General features: G+C 33.2%; 4 protein-coding genes across 6 annotated transcripts; 3 read left to right on the top strand and 1 right to left on the bottom strand.

The window, feature by feature from the left end:
* Nucleotides 1–613: 613 nt before the first annotated feature.
* On the top strand, nucleotides 614–5929 carry LOC123906757. 3 transcript variants are annotated; one of them, XM_045956740.1, is made up of 5 exons: nucleotides 615–1335; nucleotides 2416–2684; nucleotides 2848–2962; nucleotides 4495–4610; nucleotides 5572–5929. In XM_045956740.1, exons 1-2 carry the CDS (start codon nucleotides 686–688, stop codon nucleotides 2672–2674), a joined length of 909 nt encoding a protein of 302 aa, XP_045812696.1. In that variant the 5' UTR covers nucleotides 615–685; the 3' UTR covers nucleotides 2675–2684; nucleotides 2848–2962; nucleotides 4495–4610; nucleotides 5572–5929. The 3 variants fall into 3 exon arrangements, with proteins under 3 accessions (XP_045812697.1, XP_045812696.1, XP_045812695.1); XM_045956741.1 differs by lacking the exon at nucleotides 4495–4610 and having other exon boundaries at nucleotides 614–1335; nucleotides 2416–2697; XM_045956739.1 differs by lacking the exon at nucleotides 4495–4610.
* Nucleotides 3029–6683, bottom strand: LOC123906756 (probable serine/threonine-protein kinase PBL28). The gene is made up of 7 exons (XM_045956738.1): nucleotides 6229–6683; nucleotides 5936–6123; nucleotides 5553–5751; nucleotides 5303–5466; nucleotides 5112–5216; nucleotides 4082–4204; nucleotides 3029–3811 (listed from the first exon to the last, which is right to left on the bottom strand). The coding sequence occupies exons 1-7, from the start codon at nucleotides 6296–6298 to the stop codon at nucleotides 3575–3577; spliced, it is 1086 nt and encodes a 361-aa protein (XP_045812694.1). The 5' UTR covers nucleotides 6299–6683; the 3' UTR covers nucleotides 3029–3574.
* A 3665-nt stretch (nucleotides 6684–10348) lies between these two features.
* On the top strand, nucleotides 10349–11597 carry LOC123906758 (MLP-like protein 423). The gene is made up of 2 exons (XM_045956742.1): nucleotides 10349–10599; nucleotides 11141–11597. Exons 1-2 carry the CDS (start codon nucleotides 10410–10412, stop codon nucleotides 11413–11415), a joined length of 465 nt encoding a protein of 154 aa, XP_045812698.1. The 5' UTR covers nucleotides 10349–10409; the 3' UTR covers nucleotides 11416–11597.
* A 3547-nt stretch (nucleotides 11598–15144) lies between these two features.
* Nucleotides 15145–16730, top strand: LOC123906755 (MLP-like protein 423). Its single transcript, XM_045956736.1, has 2 exons — nucleotides 15145–15407; nucleotides 16236–16730. Exons 1-2 carry the CDS (start codon nucleotides 15218–15220, stop codon nucleotides 16508–16510), a joined length of 465 nt encoding a protein of 154 aa, XP_045812692.1. The 5' UTR covers nucleotides 15145–15217; the 3' UTR covers nucleotides 16511–16730.
* Nucleotides 16731–27496: the final 10766 nt, after the last annotated feature.

The raw sequence follows: 27496 nt of genomic DNA, 5'->3' as shown, positions 1-27496 counted from the left end.
ATATCACACAAACATTAAGGTGTTTACGAGGCATTCGTCGAAAGACGGCACAACTGAGCTAAACTCAACAGACTTCAATATTATGTTATTATTGTATACCAGTATGTACTATGCTAATGTGATTTATTAAACAAATAATATTATTATTATAATTTTATTCTTAACAAAGGGAATGAATTAATGTTTTCTTTAAAGTATCTATTGCATATTGTAAAAAAAGCACTATTGAATTAGTAGGTCTAATGAAAAGAGACAAACAAAAATCTCAAAAATATTTCTTATTTAGAAATGAAGGTTAAGTACCCAACCAACCAGTAGTATGACTTAATTGATTTAGTTAACTTTATAAAAATATATAATGTCTTTCAATTTAAGGGAAGAATATGATAATTGAACTGAAAATTAAAATCTCAGTCTCAAGGAAAGTTAGTACTTTCATCAGCCGAAGAAGTATTTCTACTTTTTTACAAAGAAAAAGCATAATTTTTTATTTTTTTTTAAAAAGTGGGCCCACATCCTTAACATGCTTCCAATCCAAACCCTCAATCACATAATCAACGGTGAACAGTGATGCCATGTTACTTCTCTTCTCTCCTCATTACTATTATCCACAACAAAAATTTAGTTAATTCAGTTATATTAATTCTTCTTCTATTCATTCATCTTCAACTTCTTCGTTTCTACCATGGCCGCAACTCTTTCACTTTCCTTCTCCTCCATAGACCCTCAAAACCACCGCTTCACCGCCACCACCACCACCGCCACAAAAACCACTCGCCGATTCACTCTCTCAACCCCTCTCCACAAACCCCCAAACCCTCACTTCAAACTCTCCTCTTCTTCCCATTCTCAATCTCAAACCCTAACTGATCCTTTCATCAAACCAGGCAAATTCCTAACAAACTCCGAAATCACCACTCTCCAATACCTCGAATCATACCTCTACTCTCACCAACTCAAATCCGGTACCGTTTGGGTTCGAGTCATGAGAGATAGCGAAGTTGATGCTATTGTTTGCTTACTTGCGGATTCGTTTGCTGAATCGATGATGTTCCCGAAGGGTTATATTGAGGTTTTGAGGTTTCTTGTGAAACAGTATTTGATTGAAAGGAGAACTTCGATGCCGCATATGGCGACGTTGATTGCGTTTTATAGAGGAAATGGAAATGGAAATGGTGATTGTGATGATGATGATGATGAAGAGGAAATGCAATTGGCTGGGACTGTTGAGATTTCTTTTGATAAAAATGGTGCTAATGCTAATCTTCCTTCGCCTACTCCTCCTAGAGATTCGCCTTATATTTGTAACATGGCTGTGGATAAATCTCTCAGAAGGTAAAACATTGCACATACTCTAGTAGGGTCAATTTGTTAATTTTTTTTCTTTCATTTATTATGCAAGACTAAGTTTTACCAACATATTGCATAGAGCATAGTTAGACCAAACCTTGTAAGATACTTTCAAATAGATATCTGACTCTTTCAAATTTTACTCATGTTAGTAGTTAATATGTTAGGGACTAAATGAGAATAAGTGGATAAACTTAGGGACCAAATTGATAGTAAGTTGTAAAATATAGGGACTTAATCTATAAAGCATGGACACTCCTCAGATTAGGCGGGTGCGGTGGCGGACATGCGTCGGTATCGGACACCGACACAACACGGACACTTATGATTACACTAACTTATGTCATTTTCTCAAATTATCATCGGTGTCGACGTGTCGGTGTCGTATCCGGTGTCCATGTGTGTCTGTGCTTCATAGGACTTAATTGATAATAAGTAGTTAAATATAGGGACTAATTTGACATTTTAAGAGTCATAGACCTGTTTGAGATATTCATAAAGTCAGATCCTATTTGAGAGGGTCCTACGAAGACAGGGACTAACTTGGTAAAGTGAATAGGGAAATTGATGTCTGACATTGTGGGTATTGGTCAAAGTAGAAATTTTACTAGTTGACAAATGACAATTATATCCTAAAATTGTAATGCTTCAGTTAAAATCGTTCCTTTGTTTTACTTGTGTTATAAGAGCTTATAACATTGCATGTTAAATGAACATGTGATCTTCCCTGTGGATCACATGTCAATGACCGAAATTTATGCGGCACCTTACATTTAGACTTTATATCTCATAAATTTTATATGCAATTGTTTACGTTTTCTTATGGTCTAGTACTTTCCATGCATCAATGCATGGTATGGAAAAGCCTATAATAGTAACTTTAAGCATCCAAGGTTAAGATTGAGGTAATCAAAGACGTATTCTCATCCCAAAATTCCGATGGCTCATATCTTCAAACACATGTTATGATGTCTTTTGATTAAGCAAAAGAATGAAATGCTGTGTATCTGTTTTACACCTGAAAGTAACTGAATTCTAATTTTCTAAGAGTGTGTTTCCCTTCAGGAGGGGCATTGGATGGCATCTTCTAAAGGCAAGTGAAGAACTGATTTCTCAGATGAGTTCATCAGGAGAAGCTTACTTGCATTGTCGAATGATCGATGAAGCTCCATTTACGATGTATACAAAAGCTGATTACAAAATTGTAACAACAGATAGTGTTTTAGTCCTGCTGATGTTGCAGAGACGCAAGCACTTGATGTGCAAGAAACTTCCCCTCAAAAGTATGCCTTCAGAAACAGACATGTCATGTTCTGATGAGTAAAACACAACATGTATGTGTTCAAGGTTGCTTAATATTTTGATGTAATTTTGCCAATATCTCTTATCGTTGATGAAAGGTCATGTTTATGTCTAGCTTCCATATGGTCTTATACTCAAAATGTTTCCCATGACAAAGTCTATTATTTATATTTGTTTGTTTTTGTTTTGTTTCAGCAATGGTAGCAAATACGATCACATTGCTTTTAAGTTCGACTGGAGAATGGAGATGGGTTTCAGGCATCCTTATATATTTGTCTTATCTATAGGAAAGAGACCTGTTGTGTTACAGGTAAATTACGAAAGAGTGTTATCTAAATTCTTATTCACTTTCTGGCTTTGACAGTTAAATGAAGAATTTATTTTGTAAAGCTGGTACTTTGTCATAAATTACTAAGTTAGGCACATTGTTTTTTCTTGAAGAACCAAAAAACATTAAAGATGCATGAAAATTACACATAAAATTTGCTATGGATTTCATTAATTCAATCAAAACAATGATTTGTGTATGCATAGAGGATTGTATATCAATCTTGAAATTAGAACGCGTCACACATGATCTGTAGAACAGTACCATTCATTGCCGTAAAAAAATAATAATGCTAGGAGTTCATTGGACATTTTTGTCGGAAGTGGTCAACTCTTGTCATGGTCTCTTAGGTACTCTGTATAGTTGAAGAATAATAAAGGAAATGCCCGTTTAGATTTTTCCGCAATGGGCATAGTTCCACATCTTCTAAGATCGTCAAATTAGTTATGTTTTGTTCACAATTGTGCAAAATATTTGTGCTCATATTAATTGGTCTGGTGTATATATATGGAAAACTTCCGAATAGAGTTCACTCTTTTTATTTTCAATAAGAAACCACCATAACTCTGGTGTCTGTCTAAACTTGTGATTTTATTAGATCAGTCTCAAGCTATGCATAACCATTCCCAAGCCTTTTGAATTTGTATAGATAATCATTTGGATCTCTTTTACACAATCTGCCATTGAAGGCCGCTCATTACTTTCCGCTCGTACACATCTTGATGCCAAATTGGCAAACATGACTATAGACTGAATGGTGTAGGAATTTCGAGCCATCTCTGGATCTATCACCTTCTGTAGCTTCTTGCGGTCATTCAGTATGTGCCTCACCTGCATATAAATGTAAAACATATCAAAGTCTTGCTGCTTCTCAACATTCTGGAACTTGTGAATTCAGGATTTGTTCTTCTCTCCCTTACAATATTCCATTTCTCACTTGATTTACTCATTTGTGTGTGTGTAATTCTGGCGTCCAATGATTTTAAAGGGAAATGAAAAAAAAAAACCCACTATTGCAAATTTCAAAGTTATATAGGTTATTTATTGCTTTGAAATCCCTATGGATATCTTGTGTGAATGTATGCACATGTGCATTTCTACCTGTAGTACAAGGTTCTGATCATTAGGACCCTGGTTTAGATCTACAGCTCGACGTCCAGTCAAAAGCTCCAGAAGAACAACACCAAAAGCATAAACATCACTCTGGAGAGTGAGTTTCCCTGTCTGTTGTCAAATGCAATAAATTAGTGTGAAAATACTGGTGTAACAGTCATAAGATACCAGATATAAGTAGATATAAGTTTAAGATTGCATTGCAGGATTATATTTTTAATTATAAACATTTGATTTGGGTTATAGAATTAGTTGGAGGGATTGATAGATAAACAGAATCGATTTTTGTAGAAAATATATGTATCCTTTTTTGATTGAATAATGGTCCTTACAGGTCATACCCCCTGTAAAATAAAAGGAAACTGAGACTTGTTTGAAATTGGATAATATTTCTACTTCAGGCTTTTAATGCAGACCAGATTTTCAAAACTAAGACGACTTTTACTGAATGAGTAGATGTTGGATTTGCTAGCTTAATTTACTAATTATTTTATGGTGGCCTAGCCAATCACAACAGGTACTAGTTGGTGTTGCATTGCTGTTGTTCACTAAATGATTTATATACAGTATGCATGACATGGAAATATAAGTCATGCATATAATGTAATCCTATTTTGCAGCAGTACTGGATCTATAATGTTTGAAAATATGAAGCTGGTCACACCTTGTGTTTGTGATAATTGCATAAGAAATTGATATATTATGTATATGAAATCTCTTTTTTTATCTTTTTGACTGAATAACACGAAATATGTAGAGCCCTGTATGTGCAGCTCAGAATCAGATGGTAAAAGACTATGGGGGTATTTGATGTGTTGGGGTGTGGGTTTGAACCCGCAATACCCCCTTTCTGCACAATTAGTGTGTAGCTCTTTGAAACAAAAAATAAAAGTAAAAATAATCATGAAGTATGGAGAAGAAACTTTATCTGAATTATTGAAACTTGTAAGTTGAAGCAAGGGAAGATACTTTTTTTGGCCATGGGGATGGGGGTTATGGTATAGATATAGATGTGTACCGATGTATACTCGGGATCAAAGTAACCAAAGGTGCCAAGTACTCTGGCAGTCACATGTGTCTCCTGTCCTTCTGGCATTAACTTGGCGAGCCCAAAATCAGATATCTACAAAAAGACTTTATTATAGTTTATATAATATTATTGTTAGAAGGAAATATTATAAATAGTCAACACTAGTAATTTATTTATACCTTTGCTTCAAAGTTGGCATCTAAGAGAATGTTGGTCGATTTGAAATCTCTATGAACAATAGGAATTCCAACATCAGAACTTGAATGGAGATAAGCAAGCCCTTTTGCAGCTCCCAATGCCACCTGTAGTCTTCGAGGCCAATCCATGTTTCTTTCTCCAATTCCTAAAATTAGTTTTAGATTAATAGAAGCTTGATGAAATAACTTTTTATAGTGGTGTGGATTTTTGGTATATGATAAAGTAACAAACCATTCAAATGATCTTGCAGGTTCCCATTAATCATATATCCATATACTAGGAATCTATGTTTTCCATCAGCACAGTAGCCTATCAAAGAAACAAGATTTGGGTGGCTTAGTCTGCTCAAAATGTCAACTTCGACTCGGAATTCACGTTCCCCCTCTGCTTCTTTAATTGCCGGAAGCTCCATTTTCTTGATTGCTACAACCTTCAAAGGGAGACATATTGTATGAGTATGTATTCATTTTCAATTTTTCATCAAAATCACAAATTTCAAACCATTTTGTAAAAAGCATGGTTTCTGTTTGGAAGCTACAATTGTTGTTGAAAAAATCTTGAAAATTATGATGAATTCTTGTGGATTATATAAACTTTTATCCAGAGTACATTACCTCTCCTGATCGCAAAGTGCCTCGGTAGACTTTGCCAAATCCTCCCTTTCCAAGCAGATTTTCTTCACTGAATGAACATGTTGCCTCTTCCATCTCCTTGAGTGTGAAAACGGTTGATCCATGCAACTTCTTTGTAGGACGCGGCGATTTATCATCAAGTTGCCAAAGTTGTGCAGGTTTGTAAATCCCTGTATAGTGTATAAATGTTACAAATTGGTTGTGCAATGCAATGAAACTATAAACATGCTTAAAAGATAAAACACGAGAAAGAATAAAACAAAAAAAGAAAATACATGGATCTGTATGATCTTGAGACTTGCTTCTTCGGCGCTTGTTCCAGGCCGAGACCAAACCGAATGGCATGATTGGCTGCTCTATCTAAAGTGTTCTCTGTATAACGATTGAAATGTTAGGTTCTAACATAGGAAACATGCAATAGGATAGAGATGATTTATTTCATTACACACTCAGCTACAGCCCTACAGGTAGATGTTGCCTATAGAGCTTCCAAGAGAACACTTTTTTGGTACTATATGGGTGTGAAATAAATAACTTTAGAATAATCTGCATGTCCTTGATAGAGTTTTTATTCCATCTAAAAGTAATTTTGATGGCATTGGGAATCCTCTATATGGAATACGTATGGAGCAAGTGAAGTTAGATTAGAAGAATACTTAACAAAACATCTTCCAACAACACATGGAGAGAGACATAAATATGTACTTTAAGCTTAAGAGTAAGCTTAGAAAAAGTAGGTATTGCTATGGTTGGGGGGTGTATATAGTTTGACAAGGAAATGGTAACTGCAACCTCATTCTCCATTTTAATCATCTTTTATACGTTTTACCGTTTACAGATTGAAAATAAAGGGTGGGTGGGATGGCATTTTCATTTGTTCTCTTCATTATAAATATGTTGTGTTACCTTATTTCTAAATCTTTCTCTTGTATGGTGCAACCGTCATTGTTAATATTAAAATACCATCATCAGCTTTTGACAAATATTTTCCTTAGGACAAATAATGGCCCTTGGACTTCTTTATGGATCCTATTACTAAGAGATCCTAATACTAAGAGTTGATTAGTTAGCATCACCTCTAAATGAAGATTTGTCTTCTCCAAAGTGAGTAATTAGGAAAGTGAGAAATTAGGACTTTGTATTTCACTCATCCATAAAGTAGCAAAGGAATAAATATGATAAAGTATTTTAGGTTGATAAAGTAGAATATCGTCACTATAAGTTTAGCTTAGTTGATAAGAACATTATATTTTATATAAAGGGATTTTTTAGTCTCGGATATTCCACTTATCCACATTAAAAAGTGAAATTTCCCGACCAAAAGAAAAAATAAAATATTTTTCAAGAGATATATTTTTGAGTTAAATATATTTTTAATTTTTACAAAACTAAGACTTTTTTTGGGATTTAGTTCCTACATAAAACTTATTTCATTTTAGTTCTTATTTTACTTTTATAGAGAATGCAAATTTTCATTTTTGTTAGAATTAAATTCAAAACGTCATAATTGTTGAGATGAAAAACATATTTAATTTCATTTTGTATAATAAGGGAAATAAAGTGTGGTGAAAAACGAACAAAATTGGTTGATTAATTTATACATCCATATCTCCTTTTTCCGCCAAAAAGTTGATTTTATATTGCTACCATTTTTAGATTGATTAGTACATTTTTTTGACACAAATTATACAAGTTCGTGTGTTTGTGACAAAAATATTTAGACACATGATTTACCTATCATTATGATCTCATACATGAAAGACATGTATGAGTTATATCTTGTTGGTAAATATTGGGTACAATATCCAGGAGCGTTTAGAATAGTATAAATCTCTTCTAATTTGGATATTAAAATAAAATTTATAGGGAGAATTTGCCACTCATTTGAATTTCACAAGACACGAAAAAAATATTGGTTACGCTTTTTTAACTTTAAAAAATAATAATTTTGTTTTGAAAAATTTAAAATTTTCTTTTGGAGATTTTTAAAATAATTTAAAGTTGTTTTCTGTTTGGTTACTATTATAAAATTTTATTTTTTAAAAAATTTGAAATTCCTACACTTAATTTTCTTAGTTTTAAAATAATTTTCAAAAAAATCTATAACAAACACAATTAAACGATAAAAATATTTATTTCTATAAAATAGTTTTTTTTTTCTTTTCTAAAAAATCATCTCAAACAAACGCACTCCTAATGTCTTTGAGATTATGGTATATTGGGGCATTGTTATTTCACACATATTTTACTCATAGACCCTTTCCCTTTTCTCAAATTATCCCAAAAATATCTCCCTCTCTTTTAAAGTAATATTTGTAATAATTTGAATGAATGAGCTGATTTTTTTAAAAACAAATAAAAATAATTGTAATAATTTGAGTGCCTTACTATTGGCCACGTGGGAAGGTAAATGATAGCTCACCTCACATATTAATGGAGATGTTTAAAAGGGTTAATTTGTATAGTCTTGAGAATAATGTAATATATTAATTAATTTAAGATAAAATGTAGATAAAATTTATCTACCAAAAAAAAATGTAGATAAAATTTAATAAAAGATCATAAAATTTTTAATAAAATATCAACACTAGGTATTAACCAAAATTTAATAATGTAAATATATTAATTTAAGATAAAATGTAGATAAAATACCTATCTGATAATAATTATATTTAGTAAAAAGAAAAAATCTCATAATAATTATAAGTCAAAGATTAAAGAAGTGAGAGGTTGGTAATTCAAACAACTAATTTATTAATTTTGGCCTTTTTTTGGGTACATAAATGGGGGCAGAGCCTCTAACTTTGGCCGTTTTAAAAAATAAATAAAAGTATTTTAAAAATATATTTTTTTTGTTGTAAATTGGGTGTCATTTGCGCGCACTTGCAGAGACTAATTTCTCAAGCCTTTTGGAATTTAAATGGGCGGCAATATCTCTCTAAGAGTTTTAATGCTGAAGCATTCCCAAGCCAAATATTGAAACCAATATCTTGGTTAAGGTAGAAGAGATGCGTATCATTTCATCTAAGCACTCTTGGATAAATTTCAAAATATATTTGATTCCAAATAATTGTCATTTTATAATTTTTAATAACATTTTAATCAAATACTAGTACTTATTTTTCCATTGTACACTTCATTTTGTTCAGTATATTTATTTATTTTTTTCGGGTTCAAGTTTTGGTTCTGGCCGTATGTTTCTTTATCGCACCTTCAAAAATCTGATCATGATTTATGAGATCCTATTGATATATATATTTTTTTTAGAGATACTTCCTCCGGTCACATTTATAATAAATTTTTTTACTTTTTTGGCACATTGAAAAATGAATGTATGTGGCCTATAGTATTGGTCACTGTTACCTCGAAATTTCACATTCATTTTCCAATGTAGCAAAAAAGTCAAATTTATTTATAAATGTGACCAAAGAGAGTATCACCAACAACATTGTCAAGTCATAGTTAATTTAAGAAAAATGTTAATTAGTGCTTCAGAATAGTAGTTAAGGAAATAAATAATTAAAGTAAAAGAGTATTCAAACTTGTATAATTTACTTTTAAATATATAAAGAATACCCTTTAATACAAAATTTATTCTTGTAGTTCTTTAACTAGTGTTACACAACATTAGTAAGCATGATCTATACTTTAAAAATAGAAATAAAATCTAAGAATGAACTTAGAATAACGATCAAATCTATCTAAATATGCAATCCAATCTAATGTTATCAAAGCATTCATCGAGTATCGGTACCTTAAATGAGAATATGAAGTCATTCCTTGCTCTCCAAATAATCCACAACATTGCATGGCACCGCTAGCAACCCCTTTAAACCTTTTTAACCTTCATAACTAAACTATTTATTCCTTTTGTTCACCCAAAAAAAACTATTTCTTCCTTAGACTCTCTACTCAAATTATCGATATATAATATGGGATAGAAAGAGTAGTTAGTAGTATATCTTAACCAAAAAAAAATAAAATAAAGAGTAGTATATATTTTACAATAATGACTTTTTTATGGGGTATTTTTACTAAGACTATTTTTCATGTTATTTACAATTTAAATAGAGAATAATTCATTTTAAACTTTTTATGTCTTTTTAAGAGTCTATTTTTAATATTCAAACAGGACCTCTAAAAGTCAGCCCTACCTTTCATAATTGGTGGTTTATCAGAGTCATTTAGTGGGAATTTCCCAAAAAAAATGAAATTTATCACGAGGATGAGCTAACTAGTGTCCCAACCCAATTTCCATTAATGAGGAATGGTTATTAACTTCACCTCAAAAGTTAGCCGTGGCTACTAAACATGGTAGGTGAATTAGCAACTGATGAATTTATGACCTTTGTTTTTGATCACACAATTTTTGTCACTATAAATTAACATGCATGTCATCACATTATCTCATCACATTCTCATATCATATCAATCTACATTGCATTATAGTTGAATCATGGCAGCTCTTCGAGGTAAGCTAGAGGTAGACATTGAACTTAAGTCTAATGCTGATAAGTACTGGCAAACCATAAGGGATTCTACAACTATTTTTCCTAAGGCTTTCCCACATGACTACAAAAGCATTGAGATCCTTGAAGGTGATGGTAAAGCTGCTGGTTCTATTCGCCACTTCACTTATGCTGAAGGTAAAATTTATAGACTTTCTTCTTTGGTATAGAATCAAGGGCATTTTGGGTATAAATGAAATTGTTGTTTTATTTTCTTCTTTGTTTGAAGTAATTTGGACTATTTTTAACTCTAGTTTAATGGATCTATATTGCTTGCTGTAAAAGTAAGACATAGTTATACGTTGTTTTATATCTGGGTCATTACTTAAAAATCAGATAGTTTAGACTTCAGAGATTATGTACTAACAAAATTAACTATAAACAATCTCAGCTGTTGATTTCAGATTGGACATTTAAGACGAGTAATAGTATATGCAAAATATTGATATTAAGCATGAAGAGAGAAAAGTGAAACTAACATTGTATATGCTCTTTATATAGATCTCAAAGTAACTATTACAACCAACTAGAAACTAATTTAACTAATATGCAACTAATATAACTAATTTGCAACTAACATAAACTAATTCTAACAACGATTATGGCACAATTACTTTGTGACAAATAGAAAATCAGTTAGATTTTTCTATGTTCTTATGTTAGGTGGTTTGTCTTGTAGGATCACAACTTGCGAAATCGTCGACCGAGAGGATTGAGGCTGCTGATGATGAAAAGAAGACAGCAACCTATTCTATAATTCAAGGGGATCTTCTTCAGTACTACACAAAATTCTTGGGACACATTGCTGTGATACCAGTTGGAGAAGGGTGTGAGGTGAAATGGACAGGTGAATATATAAAAACTCAGAATGATATTCCTGATCCAACAATTGTCAAAGATTTTGCAGTCAAGAATTTCATTGAGGTGGATGACTATATTCAACAAAATGCATAGAAGTTCAATATGAATTTGATGAAGGACAAGCTAGTCTTTTAATAAATGTATTGTTACATAATGTGGTGGAATAATGGAACCATTTCTTGTTTAATGTAATGTGATGTATGAAGTAATGAGCTTGTCCTTTGTTGTTGTTGGCTTAATGAGATATGTACTATGTCTTCTATTATTGTTCTGAAGTATTATGTGATCATCATTTCATTTTCTTTCTTTGCTTACATATTCATTATTCATACATATATGTTTGTTAATAGTGTGTGTTAAAAGAAGTCTCACGGTTGCGAGATGCCTGAATATATGTTTATAAAGTAGAGACAATTATCACTTTACAAGCCGGTTTTGTAAATGATGAGTTAGGTCCGTCCAACTCTCAATTCTAAGATGGTATCAAAGCCTTCCAATTCTGATTGGGCCATCTACTATTTATATTTGCGGCCCAAGACCGTCAGTGTTGGACGCGAGGGGGTGTATTAAAGAAGTCTCACATCGGTTATGTGTTTATAAAGTAGGTGCAATAGGCTCAAATCTCAATTTTAAGAGTGAGTAATAATAATAACATAGACAGAACATTAATATTCACCGGTACATATTTTTAAAGTTTAGAACTTCAACCATATGAGCTATCAAAAGCTTATAAAAAAAAATATGAGCTATCAAAATCAAGTTCTGATCGGGCTCACTGGGCCGCTTGCTATTAAGTTTTTATAGGGTCATCCACCATTTATATCTGTGTCCCAAGCCCAACCGTGGGCACGAGAGGGTGTTTTAAAGAAGTCTCACATGTCACATGGGTTATGTGTTTATAAAGTAGGTGCGATCCGCACCTTACAAACTGATTTTGTAATGATAAGTTAGACCCAACTCCCAAATTTAAGAATGACTAATAATAATAACATAGACATAACATTAATAGTCACCGGTACATATTTTTAAAGTTAAGTACCTCAAACAAACATATGAGCTATCAAAATCAGATTTGGATCACTAAAACAGTGCACATAATCAATGTATTCAACACTGTATCAGCTGCATTATGTTGTTAAACAATGATTTGGGGGCCTCAAAAGTGTCACTCATGCATATTATTTGAAATGGATCAATATAAGGCTGTTAAATTTGTTTTTTGCTGGCTTTATTTAAGTCTATAAAGCAATGTTTTAAAAATTAGATCGAATTAGATCAACTAGATCATCAGTTGATTTAATCCCGTTCACATTATAGTCAGCTGGTTGTACCGGTTTTCATTTTTTACATTACTGTGGTTGAACCAATTGATGAATTATGATCCAGAAATTTTTTGTTAGTCGTATTATCTGATTTTTTGTTACATGCATGGATCCTGAATTCGTTAACACCTTCAATTGCTTGGAGTATATTGTGCACATTAATCTAACTCCAATGGCTTGGAACACCTTAAAATTTCCCTCAAAAATATATAAACCAACAACTTTTTATATTTAAATATAAACATAGATCTATTTCTGAGTACAAGTTTTCATTTAACTTAAAACTCTTAAAAATCAACATTATATTATTCTGACAAATTATGAATAACATTTGAAAAAAGTAAATTAAAAAATTGAAAATATTTACCTAATAACTAATGCGAATAAGTTATGTTATAGATTTTATGTAGTACCTAGCTACAAATCAACTTTTACTTTACTTACAAATTTACTTATGTGACTAATAATTTTCATTTATTGTTAGATAAACTATCCACAGGTTTTTAAGGATACTTAAAAAAAAAAACCTACATATAAATATCATCGAAATTGTGTCCCTTAAAAATAGAAGAACGTATAGTAATTTTAGTAATTTTAAAATGTAAATAGTACAAATAGTACCTATAGTAATTTTTTGGTACAAGGTTTGGTGGTATGTTTCTTTATTGCACCTTCTCAATAATTTTTTTATAAATGCACCTTCTCAATTATTACTGTTCCCTTCCAAATATCTAATTTTGATTTATGTGGCCCTATTGATAATTTGATAATATCACCAACGACGCTGGCAAGTCATAACTAATTTAATTCAGGTTCGTGCTACTGATTTCATGAGTAGGTAGCTAGGTTGATAATTTTCACAGATCTGGATCCTCTCCAATTTTTCATGTTATCTCTCTTTTATAATCTAATATTTGGATTATTTTTAAATGGTTGAGAAATTATAAAGAGCAAATAAATATTTAAGAAGAGTTAAAAAAAATGAATGACTAAGATTACTACAACAACATTATTAACATGAGAGAAAAAAATTGAAGATATCCAAATTCTTAGATTAAAAGAAGAGAGATAACATAAAAAAATTTTTTGAAGAGGATCCAAATCATCTCTTTATTTTATAGTGATTTATACCAAAAGGTACATCCTATACAATAAGAAAACTATTTTTTTTTTCTTTCTGATAGGCAAAGATATATTAATATAAGAAAAATGGGTACTCAAAACCCAAAACAAAAAAAAATAAAGAGAACGTGCATCTACTCAATGGTTGCTTTATTTAACACAGGGTCCCAACTCATTAAATCGCTCCGTATATTAATATTGGAGGATAAATAAAGAGTGGCCAATTTTAACAGCATATAGTAGGCCCCAAGATGAAGTGAATTCCACCATATCATTTTTAAAACGTTTTTTAAATGATGTTCTTCATATTTTCTTTCTATGTTTTTTATTCGTTGAACTTTTTTTCATTTCTTTTAGAAAACATTGGCACACCTTTTCATTTGGGAGGAGGAATTATTTGTGGATTGTCTTGGATCACTTTTTTTTATAGGTTGATGTGGTATTATTGGAAGTGACATGCTGATCCCGATTCAGGGTATACTGTTCATAGGGTTTATCAAGTGATAATTCTTATAGCTCCAGCATAGGTAGATGTTCATAAAGAGGTTATTTGGAACATTTTTAATTTGTCTAATTGAAATCTAGTAAAAAATGTTTTAGTTATGATTTAGGTATATGGTGGTTAAAGTTAATTGGATTGGATTTTGTGAAAAATCTGTATATTTTGTGTCAAATTCGAACCGACTTAATTCGGTGGTGAGTGAGTTGGGTTAACAAGTCATAACATTTAAAATTTCTAAATGTTTTCTATATAAATTTATAGTTAAATGATTTAAGTAATAAATTTCCTTTAAAAAATGATTTAAGTAATAAGTTCAATTAGTTACTTTATATACTATAAACAATAAAAATTTAATTATTGTGTACTGTCAGTGTAAAATTATTTTACACATGCTTTTAATAATGTGTTGCAACATCATTTAATGAATGTGACACATCATATGTTTTAGAATACATTACATGATGTGTCAATATATTATTAGATGCATGTTTAAAATAAATTTACAACGACAGTGTATATAAATTCAATTCAAACAATAAATTATAAATTACTATTTGCTACAAATTAATCCGCAATAAACTAATTTATTATCTATATCCACTATTTTTTTTAAACACAACCTCAAGATTCACTGTTTTTGCAGTTTACCACATTATTTATCATTCTCAACAATTAAATTTAGATAGGACCGTTGAAATTAAATACACAGTTAAACGATTTTATCTGTTGATTCAGATCGGACGGTCCACAGCTCTAACTACGTCACACATTTACGGCAGAAAATCAATTTCCCTCAAAGTGGTAGCTGTACTGGTAACTAATGAATTTATGACCAGTCCTAAATAATGCAAGTATATTGTTTCTATATAATATGCATGCATGTGATCATATTATATATCTCATCATCACATTCTCATATCATATCATATCATATCAATATAGTTGAATCATGGCTGCTCTTCGTGGTAAGCTAGAGGTAGACATTGAACTCAAGTCTAATGCTGACAAGTACTGGAATATCATAAGCGATACTACAACTATTTTCCCTAAGGCCTTCCCACATGACTACAAAAGCATTGAAGTCCTTTCTGGTGATGGTAGATCTGCTGGTTCTATCCGCCACTTCACTTATGCTGAAGGTAAAATTTTGATATTTTCTTTTTGTATAATGAAGGGCTTTTTCGGTATAAACTAAAATGTTATTTTATTTTTCTTTGTGTTTTACCCTTACATTATATACTTTGTAATTTGGCCTATTTTTTACTCTTGTTTTATATATTGACCTAGATTGTCTGTTCTAAAAAGAGCACGGCAACACCCATGTTACACATGTTGTTTTACATCTCAGCCATTAATTGAAAATCAGACGATTCATATTATTACACACTTATAAACTGGACGCAAATTGATTTGAATTTCCTGTTGTAATAGTTGGACGCAATACAACTCATACTCATGTTTAGTATATTATATGAATCTCTGTTACAAAAGTTTAATTTTTTTTAACAAGAAATGAATTTTTTAGTTTTTTGCACGTAAAAATTCATAAATAATTCATCTTATGTTAAAAAAACCTAAATTTTTATCGGAGATGTTCTTATAATATTATAAACATAAATATAAAAGATCATTCAAAAATGTGAAAGTATACAATAGTTTGATTAAAAGTAGGGATTAAAAACCTTGAGTGAAGAAACTTCAGGGACTAAAAAGTGTGAAAACAAACTTCAAGGACTAAAACGAAAATTCTGTGAAACTATAGGAACCAAAAACATATTTAACCCTAATTTTTTTTACTGTGTAATTGGAATCATCCAATCTCAAATCAACGGTCGAGATTTTATATAACGTCAAACTACGGTAAATGACTACTGTAGCCAATCCTAGTTCATTTCCGATTGGCCACTTAATTGAAAATCAATTGTACATTTTTATATGTTCTTATCTTTGGTGATTTGTTGGTGTAGGTTCACTACTTGCGAAATCATCGACACAAAGGACTGATGCTATTGATGATGAAAAGAAGACACTAACCTATTCTATAATTGAAGGGGATCTCCTCCAGTACTTCAGTAAGTTTCAGGCACACGTTGCTGTAATACCTGTTGGAGAAGGGACTGAGGTGAAATGGACTGCTGAATTTACTAAAGTCAAGCATGATATTCCTGATCCAACTATTGTCAAAGATTTTGCAGTCAAGAACTTCATTGAGGTTGATGACTATATTCAACAAAATGCATAGAAGTTCAATGCATTTGATGAAGGACAAGCTAGTATTTTAATATAAATGTATTGTTACTTAATGTTGTGGAATAATGGAGTCATTTCCTATTTAATGTAATGTGATGTATGTGGTAATGAGTTTGTCCTTTGATGCTGTTTGCTTAATGTATTTTGTACTATATCCTATTTAATTTTTCTGATCTAATTAATGTGATGAGTTTGGAAGTATTATGTGATTATCATTTCATTTTCTTTCTTTTTTGCTTACATATTCATACACACATGACTGAGTAATAAAATCATACACAACATTAATCGTTGTGATGCCTTGAAATTTCCTGTGAAATGTTGTAATTTTGTGTTGGAGGAAAGCGGGATTCGCTTAGCGAGTTTTGACTGTTATGAGATCTTTGGTTTCTGCCTCAGACGTGAGGCGTCCAGGAGGCTATCTGACATGTTTTAGATAATAAAATAATAGGCTATGTTATTGGGTCCGTTAGTTAGAGTCCATTAGATTTTATATATATTCTACAGTAACTTTTTGTAATGTTAAACTATTGGTATTCTAATGAAATCTTAGCCTCTTTTGTTATTTTCTTAGTTTGTATCTCTGTGTCTAACAAGACGTTCATCGCCTTATTATTTATTAAAAACTACGTTCTTTGATAGTTTTGGACAATTTTTAGGTTTTTTAAGAAACATTTAGAGAGATAAATTGAGGGAATCATTGAGTAATAGAGAGCCTTCAATTGAGATTTCTTTAGGGTTGATCTAAGGTTGGAAAACACATCATAAACATCTTGAGAGTGAGATTCATCGTTCATGTTTATTCTTTTAAGGTTGGATAAAAACGAGTTGAAATTAAGGATTCTTTCTTGATACTAATATCTTGTAACTCATTTGAGATATCATTGTAAACATTATTTATATTGATTGGAGAAGTGCTCTCTTCCCCAAACGTGGGTCATTATTGGGCTGGACAGGTAAACAATTTCTTAATGTTCTTTGCTCTTTCTTTACTTTTTCTCGCTTGAGGTTTTAGTGCTTAGATTGAAATCATTATCGATAGAAAGAAGACAAATGTTGGGAAATTTCAATGGTTTTACCTCAAGTTCAATAGGTTCACCAGATGATGGTTACGAGAGTGTGGGTGCATTAGTGGTGTCAACTTTCGAATCGGACAAATGTTGGGTCATAGACTCAAGTTGCTTTTATAACATGTGTAAAAGAAGACATATAACTCCTTATGGGCTGGACTGGGCCGCGGCCCGCTCCATTTAATACTATGGGGGAAATTATAGTTATACCCTTGTTAAATATTGATCAATTAAAACCCTAAAAATCCTATTTTCTCTCACATTCTCTTCTCTCTTGAGTCTTGTCTTCAGCGGCGCCTTAGACTCATGTCCTCAGTATAGTGATTATGCCATAAACTCATATCTATGTCTCACCTTACTATGCCATATGTCAGCAGGTTCTCTCTATCATCATACCTCATCGCACCACCAACTCTTCTCTCTTGTGTCTCACCTTGCTCACTGATTCACATCGAGTTCGACAACAGGTTAAGTTATTGATTTGATTTATTGTGAGGTTGATTGTTGATTTCTTGTGAGGTTATTGATTTTTTCTTTTTAGGGTATTGATTTTTGCTTTTTAGGGTGTTGATTTTTAAATTCTTATTGTGATTTCTGGTTCTTTGTTTATTGTGAGGTTGGTTGTTGATTTTGGGATTCTGGTTGTGATTGTTGATTTGTTGATATGTTTACATATTTGTTGTTTTATTGTTATTGTTGAATATTTATTTCTTGATTTGTTGTTGTTGATTTGTTAGGTTTTTGAATGTTGATTTCTTGATTTATTGATGCAAGTATTAGAGACTATTGTTAACGATTTCAAGTCGTACTCGACGCGTAATGCATCATTTTTAGGTATTTTAAATTATGTATTTTAATTTTGTTATACAATATGATTTGCTTAATTGACTTATAAATTATATGGCCACTTTAAACTTTAACTTATTTAAAAAATGTTTTTGTTTTAAAAATATCTAAAGATTCTTTTTTAGAGATTTTTTAAAAAAATATAAAGCTATTTTATGTTTTAAAAAAAAGGAAAATTATAAATAATGTTCTGGGGCACTGGGCCGGAGATCGATTTTATGTGCTTGTTGTTTCACCATTGATTTGTTTATCGGCAAAGGTTGAATTTCCTTTGGCTTAAGGAGGAAAAAATCTCTTAGCCTAATTGCCTTGGATTAGGCTACAAAATATTATGACGGTACACCAAGGAATAGAAGGATAAGAAGCTAGTTTCTTCAATACAAGGAAGTTCCGAATTTCGGTAATGGTGTATATTATTGTGTAAATGAAAAACGTTTGAGAGGTACTTGGACATAACTTTTTTGATTTTGACAATCTTTCAATTAGCAGTCCTCTCAAAATGAGGTCATCTTTCTTTCCTCGCAAATCTGGTAGGATAGTTGATTTTATGTGGTCTTCAAATGTTTTCTTGTAATTTTCATACATTATGTGTAATCAAAAGCCTCATCATAACTATTCTGATGAACTGTACGAAAATTACATGGAAACATTTGAAGAGTACATAGAACTAATTTTTCAGCCATCTTTGCAAGGAAAGAAAGACGAACTTGTTGAGAGAACCGATTGAAAGATGGTCAAATCAAAAAATTAAGACGAAGTATCTCTAAAATTATTTTCATGTACTCTATAATATACACTATAATCAAAGTTGGGAACTTCCTTCTCTTAAAGAAACAAGCTTCTTATCATTATATTCTTTGGTGTATCATCATAATATTTTGTAGTCCAGTCCAAGGCATTTAAGCTGACATGCCTAGCCAACATATATACTTATCAACCATGTTGAATCACCAAAGGCTAGATATTATGAGAATGTGGCGAGCATTATTCGCCTGGCGAATGGCGTTCGTCACTTGTATCTAGCCTTCAGTGGTTTCACAAGGCTGTCGTGTTATATATATGTGAGCTTCGCATATCAGTCCAATTGCCTTAATTAAGACAGTACACACTACTACAAAATTTAGAATAGACAGCGCATTAGCACAAAAATGGACCAGATCAAAACATTGAGACGGTGTGGGTTATGTAGGGTGACGGGCCATAATCGTGACAATTGTCCAAATTCCACTTAATTACCACTTTTTGTATTGTATTATAAAAAAAAGTATTAAATATCAGTATTGCATGGTTTTTCGTTATTATTACACAAAATCATTTGTTTTACATTTACTTCCAATTTTTGTTGGCAACAAAGAATAAAATAAAAACATAATTACTCAATCAACTTAAAAACTTAAAAAAAAAAAAAAACCACCTAAAACCCTAAAAATATAAAATGTTAAAAAATAATTTTTGCTTGTTGTACTTGAAGGTGTGAAAACACAAGAAGGGGGGGGGGGGGGGGGGGGGGGGGTGAATTGTGTTTTAGCCAAGTTAAAACTTTTTCAAGTTCTTAACTCAACTACGTTAGCAGCGGATAAATAACACAAATAAAAGCAAGATAGAGAGAGAGAAATCACACAGGCAATTTATACTGGTTCCTCTCACAAAACGAGAGTAGTCCAGTCCCCTTGCACTTCCAAGGGAGTTCACTATAATCACACAAGATTACACCTGCTCAAGCACACAAGCAAGAGACTTCTCAACAATGCTCAAGCACACAAGCTTAAGACTTCACACTTAAGCACACAAGCTTAAGTTTCCTCAAGTAATAGTAAAGTATATAAAAATATACAAATGCTCTTAGGTGAACCTAAAGAGAGCAAATACAAATAGTACAGAGTATTTGACTAAAGTGCAAAAACACTTGATGAAAGGTTCAGAGCTTGTATACAACGAGTTCAGAGTTTGTTCAGCGCACGTTCAATCCTTGATAATTGTATATATGTTGCAGCTGATCCTTCTAGTATATATAGTACCAGAAAAGAGTCGTTGCAAAAAGAACCGTTGGAGTTGATAATCTTTTGTCTTCAAGCAGTCTGTCTTGATGCAGTTTGGTTGTATCCAAAACTAAGAAAGAGTTTCAGGTACTTTGACTACTGCAGAGTGGACTTTCCTTATTCAGCTAACAAAACTGAAAACCCACGTTCTCAAGCGAGGACAGACAAACAGAGGGTAGCTGAACTGATCAGGCTTGAAAGGTCCTTTTCTTCATTGGTAGAAGAGTTGACTTGCAAAGAGAATCTTCACAGATATCAAAAAGATCTTCAGAGGTTGATGACGCTTTTAGTCACTTAAGAAGTTCTGAAGACTTCATCCTCTGAAGGTTGTAACTTCTGAAGTCCAACATCTTCTGAGCGCTTGTGAACTTCTGAATTCACATCCTCTGAACTTCACTCAGAGCTTATATGATGCTTATATCTGCGCACTTAAAATAAATTTTTAGTCCATCCAATTGTTTATTAATACTTTGTTATCATCAAAACCTTTATAGATTTAGGGGCTAACATTTTAAATCAATTTTGTTCCAACAATCTCCCCCTTTTTGATGATGACAAACATAAGTATTAATTGACAATTGTTGTTAAATTAACTTATCATGTTTCTCTTAGGTTTATGAGGTTTGCAAGCTCCCCCTAAGATTGATACTCCATAAAGTCTGAACTTTATGTTTTATCCATGATATTTTAATTTAGTATAAGATTAAGATGGTTTGAAATAGAACAGATTTCATATCTTTCTTCAGAGTGAGAGGTTTTTAAGCTCTCCCCCTAAGTCTCATAAGGCTAAGTTAAAATTGCACTCTTAACTTATCCTTACTTATGAAATTTATTTCAGTTTCAACTAACTTAGTCTCCACATTGAAATACGTAAAACAACTTAAAAGTAACAACTTTTAACATAACGGATAAAAGCGAGATAAAAGTGTGGTTTCAGTTTTGAACTTATCACTTATCAATTAATGCGTAACTACTCCCCCTTTTGTCATTATCAAAAAGTAAAAAAAATTTATATAACCAAGACAGTCAAAGAAGAAGAGTGGTTGTTACAAAGGTGAATTAATTTCAAAAACGAAAACCAACGCGCTCAAAGGTGTATAAAAAGGTGAACGAGTTAACATGCCTGCTTCACGTAAAAACAAGAATAAACAAGTGAAGCAAGAGAGATTGGGAATAATGAAAAGATTTAGTTTACGCATCGCAGAGTTTAAGAGAAAGAAGGATGACGAGCAACGCGAAAAAGATGAGAAGGATAAAGAAGACAACAAGAAACCACAAGATGCGGAGATAATAATCATCTCATCAGACTCTGAAGCTAAAGAGAATGAAGATGATGCTGACTATGTTGAGTTCTTGGCTGGCTATGTTCCAGAAGAAGAACAGGAAGAAGAAGAAGAAGAGCAAAACCCAGATCCCATAGAAATTTCATCAGATGATGCTGAGGAGAAATCAGAGATTTCTTCTGAGTTTTATCCATCTGATTAGGATTAGGTTGTCTTTTTCTTTTTCTTTTTACCAATGTACTCAACATTGTTAGAGCATTAAAAAAAAATTTCGTTTTAAAAGGCATCTTGTGTTCTTATGTTGTTATTTATCAAAGACAAATTAGTATAAGCAAAACATAAACACAATAACGTGAAATATATAAACCAGACAAAAAGAAAATTGTTCAGAAGATAAACAGAAAACAGCTTAAAACAAAAACAACTTAAAATAAGTGCATAGAATCCTAGGGTTTCTTAAGGAAGGCTAAGAGTTGGTCGAATTTGTCGTTCAGAGATCCCACGTTAGAAACAAGACCATCCACTTTGGATTCCAAGTTGAGGTGAGCTGTCCTTTGCCTTTCCAAACCTTCTTGCTGCTCCCTCAGAGCTTCTTGAAAGATCTGCAACTGATCACCAACAACAGGAGCTTGATCTTGAACCAAAGGCGCTTGTTCTTCAACCAAAGGTGCCTTGCCTTTATCAGAGGGTTCACCTTCCTCTGGGTAATCAATCATCAGGACATCATCCTGGTTCAACACATTCAGTACATCCTCTTCTGTGGCATCCTCATTATGTAGCTCATTTGCCAACTCGGCAACTCTAGCAGCAGCTTCTTCCAGACGTTCATTCTCAATCCGTTGATCCTCAAGACTTTGTAAAAGAGTAGAATCAACCCAGCAATCCTTGAATGCAGACAGACGCCTCACAGCAGCAGATATAGCGGCAAGCTTAGCACGCTCATGTTCTTCATGATTGAACGGCGTTAACCTCTTTAACTCAGCCCTAGCCAAACTGTCCCTCATGAAGCTTATCACATCCAGATCCCTCTTACCAACAACAGTCTTAATCTCTTCAGCAGCATCATCCAAAGCATTGCAAATCCTTGCCTTAATGCTTGACACTTCTAGGTCCACATCAGAAGGACAAACTAAGAACCTGTCCTTTATCTTAGATAATCTACGTAAGTCATCATGAAACTGAGTGGATAGTTTACAAAAAGGGTTAGATGATGAGGGTGAAGGATTGGGAATGGTAGAGAGATTAGGTGTTTCAGTAGCAGGGTTGTCAATAATCACAACTTCTGCCTCTGAAGGCTTGGGAGCACAAGTGTGAATACGCTCAGGAGAAGCATGTTCAGCACTTGGGTTAGGATGGGGTTCAGGGGTTGGTTCAGAAGATGAGATGTCAGAAGTTGATTCAGGGTAAATATGTTCAGGAGATGGTTCAGGAGATTTATGTTCAGGGGTTGGTTCAAGTTGTTCAGGGGTTGGTTCAGGAGAGGGTTGTTTGATGGGAGATGTTGGTTCAGCATTTGGAATATCTGGTTGAGGTTCAGATGTTGGAATGTCAGGTGATAGTTGTTGTGGTTGAGGTAGAGGTGATTTTGGTTTAGAAGATGAGCTAGATTTGTGGGTTTCATGAGAAAGAGGTTGATTATTGAGAGGGTCAGGGCTCATATGTTTTTCTAGTTCAGAGAGAGGGTTATCAGAGGTTGGAATAATTGTGGGTTCAGGAAGTATAGTCCTAAGTGGTTTAGTATAACCTATTCCAATTTCAGCTTCATTAAAGATGTACTTAGGAGTCTTACCTTTAGGATCAGGAACATGTTTCTGACGCAGCCTAGTGTTGAGAGTTTCTTCATCAGACTCAGTTTCTGATTCAGAGGATTCACTTTCTTCACTTTCCTCTTCATCATCAACAATGATAGGCTCCTTTGATGATGGTGCAGCAGCTTTTCCAGTCAAAGCTTCATGTTTCCTCTTTGTTCTTTGCTCAGCAGTAGCTTCTTCTACCTTAACCTTCTTCTGAGCCAGAAGATCTGGTTTTACTTGTTCAGCTTTCCTCTTTGGTTTCCTCTTAGGATTATACATGTTTACAGGAGCTGGAGGAACCATACTTCTATCAACAACAAATCCTTCTTGTCTGAGCACTTCCAAATAGTCCTGAATGATGTGCTCAGCATCAGCTTCTGAGATAACTGGATATCCATCCACATACAGACGATCTTCAAGACTGGCTGTAAACTCTTGTGGAGGTGGAACCACTTTGGATGAGATGAGACGCATCTTGGTGAGAAAGCTGGCATTCAGAATCTCAGGAGTGAATTTCTTTTCAACAAGTTCCGGATGGAACTTCTTCAGATTCTCAACAACATGACCTTGATATAGAAGGTCTGAGAGTAATCTTGGATAGGCTATAGCTGTCTTCCTCTGAGATTTGCTTAAGAAGATTGCCTCACAGATCCTCTCAAAGAAATATTCTCCCAGATTCACCTTCATTTCTTTCAGAAGAAAGTAGATCAGATGACGATGAGTCCAGGAAATGGTATCAGTACCACCAACTCTTGGACTGATAGCAGCTAGTATGATCTTGAATATTACTCTGCAGACGTCAGTCAAACCCTTGACTTTACCCTTCAGTTTCAAATCTGTACACATCAGAGCCAGAAGATCATCTCTGTACCTTGTGTCCTTCTCAAAAACATCCAACTCTATCCCAGAGTTATCCAAACCAAGCAACGCATTAAAATGAATAGGTGAGAAAGCTAGGTTCATACCACAGATGTTAGACCTAATTTGTTTTCCAGTGAATTCCAATAAACCCATTTCTTTCCTAGATTTACCTTTTAAACTAGGATTTCTCTCAATAGCAGCACGTTCTTCTTCCTTAGCTTCATGCTTGTCAAAGACCTTAGCTTTCATCCAGAATTTCTTCAAGAGATCTGGGTAAATGGGACCATTTAACATGCTGAAGTACTTATCCCAACCTTGAGCGGAGAAGTAATGTTTCACATCAAACCCATTTGCCTTTATACTGTCGAAGTCGATCATCTTTTCAGAAAGAAATATGAGCTCAGATTCTGGAAACTCCATCTCGTTCCCAACGATTTGGAGATTCTTGAACATAAACGGTGGAATCTTTGTTGAAGAAGATGACGAAGGTCCGGCCATTGTTGGAGATTATGGTAGGGCTTGGAAAACTAACGAGAGAGAAAGAAAGTGTGTTGGAGGTTTAGAGAGAATATGAAAGTGTAGGTTGTGAAAGTGAGAAGTGTGCAAGTGTATTGTGTAAGTTTTATTTAAATGTACACAGTTAACACGAAAATAGCAAATTTGGGAAGTTACGCTAATTGACAGAAAGTTGAATACCAAAAGTCATCATTAACCACCCACTACCTGACACACGTAGACCACGTGCAGAAATTTACTTGGTAACTGCTATTTTAGTGGACAACTGTTCAGCAGTGAATACTAAACGTTTCCCACTTAAATAGTTCAGAGCCTCTGAATTATTTAAAATTCTCTATCAGAGTCAAGTACTTCAGAGCTTGTGTTTCAGATGTTCTGAATCATAAGTTCTGATATACATAACCTCTTACACTTTAAATGCCAAAAAAAATTTTTCATTCAGAGATTGAAAACATGTTCAGATGTTTTTTAATAAAATCAAATCTTTCAACAGGTAAGGCTTTAGTAAATATGTCAGCCCATTGATTTTCAGTATCAACAAACTTAATATATATAATGCCTCTCTGAACATAATCTCTGATAAAATGGTGTTTAATTTCAATATGTTTGGCTCTAGATTGTAGGATAGGATTTTTAGATAAATGAATGGCTGCAGTATTGTCACAATATAAAGGAATATTGTTACTGCTTACCTGATAATCTTCTAACTGATATTTTAACCAGAGTAGTTGTGTACAACACTTAGCTGCTGAAATGTATTCTGCTTCTGCTGTAGACAAAGCTATAGTAGTTTGTCTCTTACTAGCCCAGGAGATAAGGTTTTCACCAACAAATTGACAATTGCCACTTGTGGATTTTCTTTCAATTTTATCTCCAGCATAGTCAGCATCACAGAATCCATTTAGCACATAATCATTGGATTTCTTATAGAGAGGTCCAAGATTAGTTGTTCCTTTCAGATACCTAAAGATTCTCTTTACAGCAGTAAGATGAGACTCTCTAGGATCTGACTGGAATCTTGCACATAAGCATACACTGAATAAAATATCTGGTCTAGAGGCTGTCAGATAGAGTAAGGAACCAATCATACCTCTGTAGACCTTTTGATCTACTTTTCCTTCATCATCTGACTTGCTCATGTTGGTAGTTGAATGCATAGGAGTGTTCATTATCTTGCAGTCATCTAGATTGAATTTCTTCAGAAGTTCCTTGGTGTACTTTGATTGATGAACATAAGTTCCTTCCTTCTTCTGATTGATTTGAATCCCAAGAAAGAATTTCAATTCTCCCATCATGCTCATTTCAAATTCATCCTGCATTATCTTAGAAAAATTCTTGCACAAGGAAGCATTAGTTGAACCAAAAATAATATCATCAACATAAATTTGAATGATTAAAATGTCTTCTTTGGTTGTTTTTCTAAAGAGTGTGCAGTCAACCTTTCCTTTTTCAAAACCCTTTTCAAGAAGGAAATTACTGAGTCTATCATACCAAGCTCTTGGAGCTTGTTTCAGACCATACAGTGATTTCTTCAATTTAAAAACATGTTCTGGGTTTGAGACATCTTCAAAACCAGGAGGTTGCTTAACATACACTTCTTCAGAAATAAAACCATTTAAGAAGGCACTTTTAACATCCATCTGATACAAGGTTATTCCATGATTAACAGCATAGGATAGAAGTAACCTGATTGCTTCAAGTCTAGCAACTGGTGCAAAGGTTTCAGTATAGTCAATCCCCTCTTGTTGACTATAACCTTGTGCAACCAATCTAGCCTTGTTTCTTACCACTTCACCTTGTTCATTCAGCTTGTTTCTGAATACCCATTTTGTTCCAATAATGTTCTTGTGTGAAGGTTTGGGCACTAGAGTCCATACATCATTCCTTTGAAATTGATTCAGCTCTTCTTGCATTGCTACAATCCAAGCATCATCTTTCAGAGCTTCATCAATCTTTGAAGGTTCCATCATTGAGATAAGACCAACTAAAGATTCCTCATTTCTCAGTTGAGATCTTGTCTTTCTTGGAATATCCTTGTTGCCTAAGATCAGTTCCTCTGGATGTGATGATTTGTATTTGAAGGTATTTCTTGGGGGCTCATCATCTTCAGACTCATTAACTTCAGGTTCAGCAGTTGCTTCTGCTCTTTGTTGTTCAGAGTCTGTAGGAACTGTTGTGTTCAGAGGTTCTTCAGAGAATGGATGTTCTGAGTAGTTAGGAATATCTGAATATTGATCCTCTGATACCTGAAATCTAGACAAACCTTCCACAAGCTCTGACACTTGGTCAGGCTCTTTGTCATCAAATTTGACATGCATACTTTCTTCCACAGTGTGTGTTTCAGAAATATACAGTCTGTATGCTTTTGAGCGTTCAGAGTATCCTATAAAGATACCCTTATAACCTCTAGCATCAAATTTCTTTAGATGGACTTTGTTGTTTAAGATAAACACGTACATCCAAACTGATGAAAATAAGAAATATCAGGTTTTCTTCCTTTGAACAATTCATAAGCCGTTTTGTTCAACTTAGATCTGATATAGATTCTATTTTGAACATAACATGCTGTG

The sequence above is a fragment of the Trifolium pratense genome, linkage group LG2, assembly GCF_020283565.1.
Source record: "Trifolium pratense cultivar HEN17-A07 linkage group LG2, ARS_RC_1.1, whole genome shotgun sequence".
NCBI lineage: Eukaryota > Viridiplantae > Streptophyta > Magnoliopsida > Fabales > Fabaceae > Trifolium > Trifolium pratense.
The sequence above is the reverse complement of the archived record's forward strand: the minus strand, read 5'-3'. Positions and strand labels throughout refer to the sequence as shown.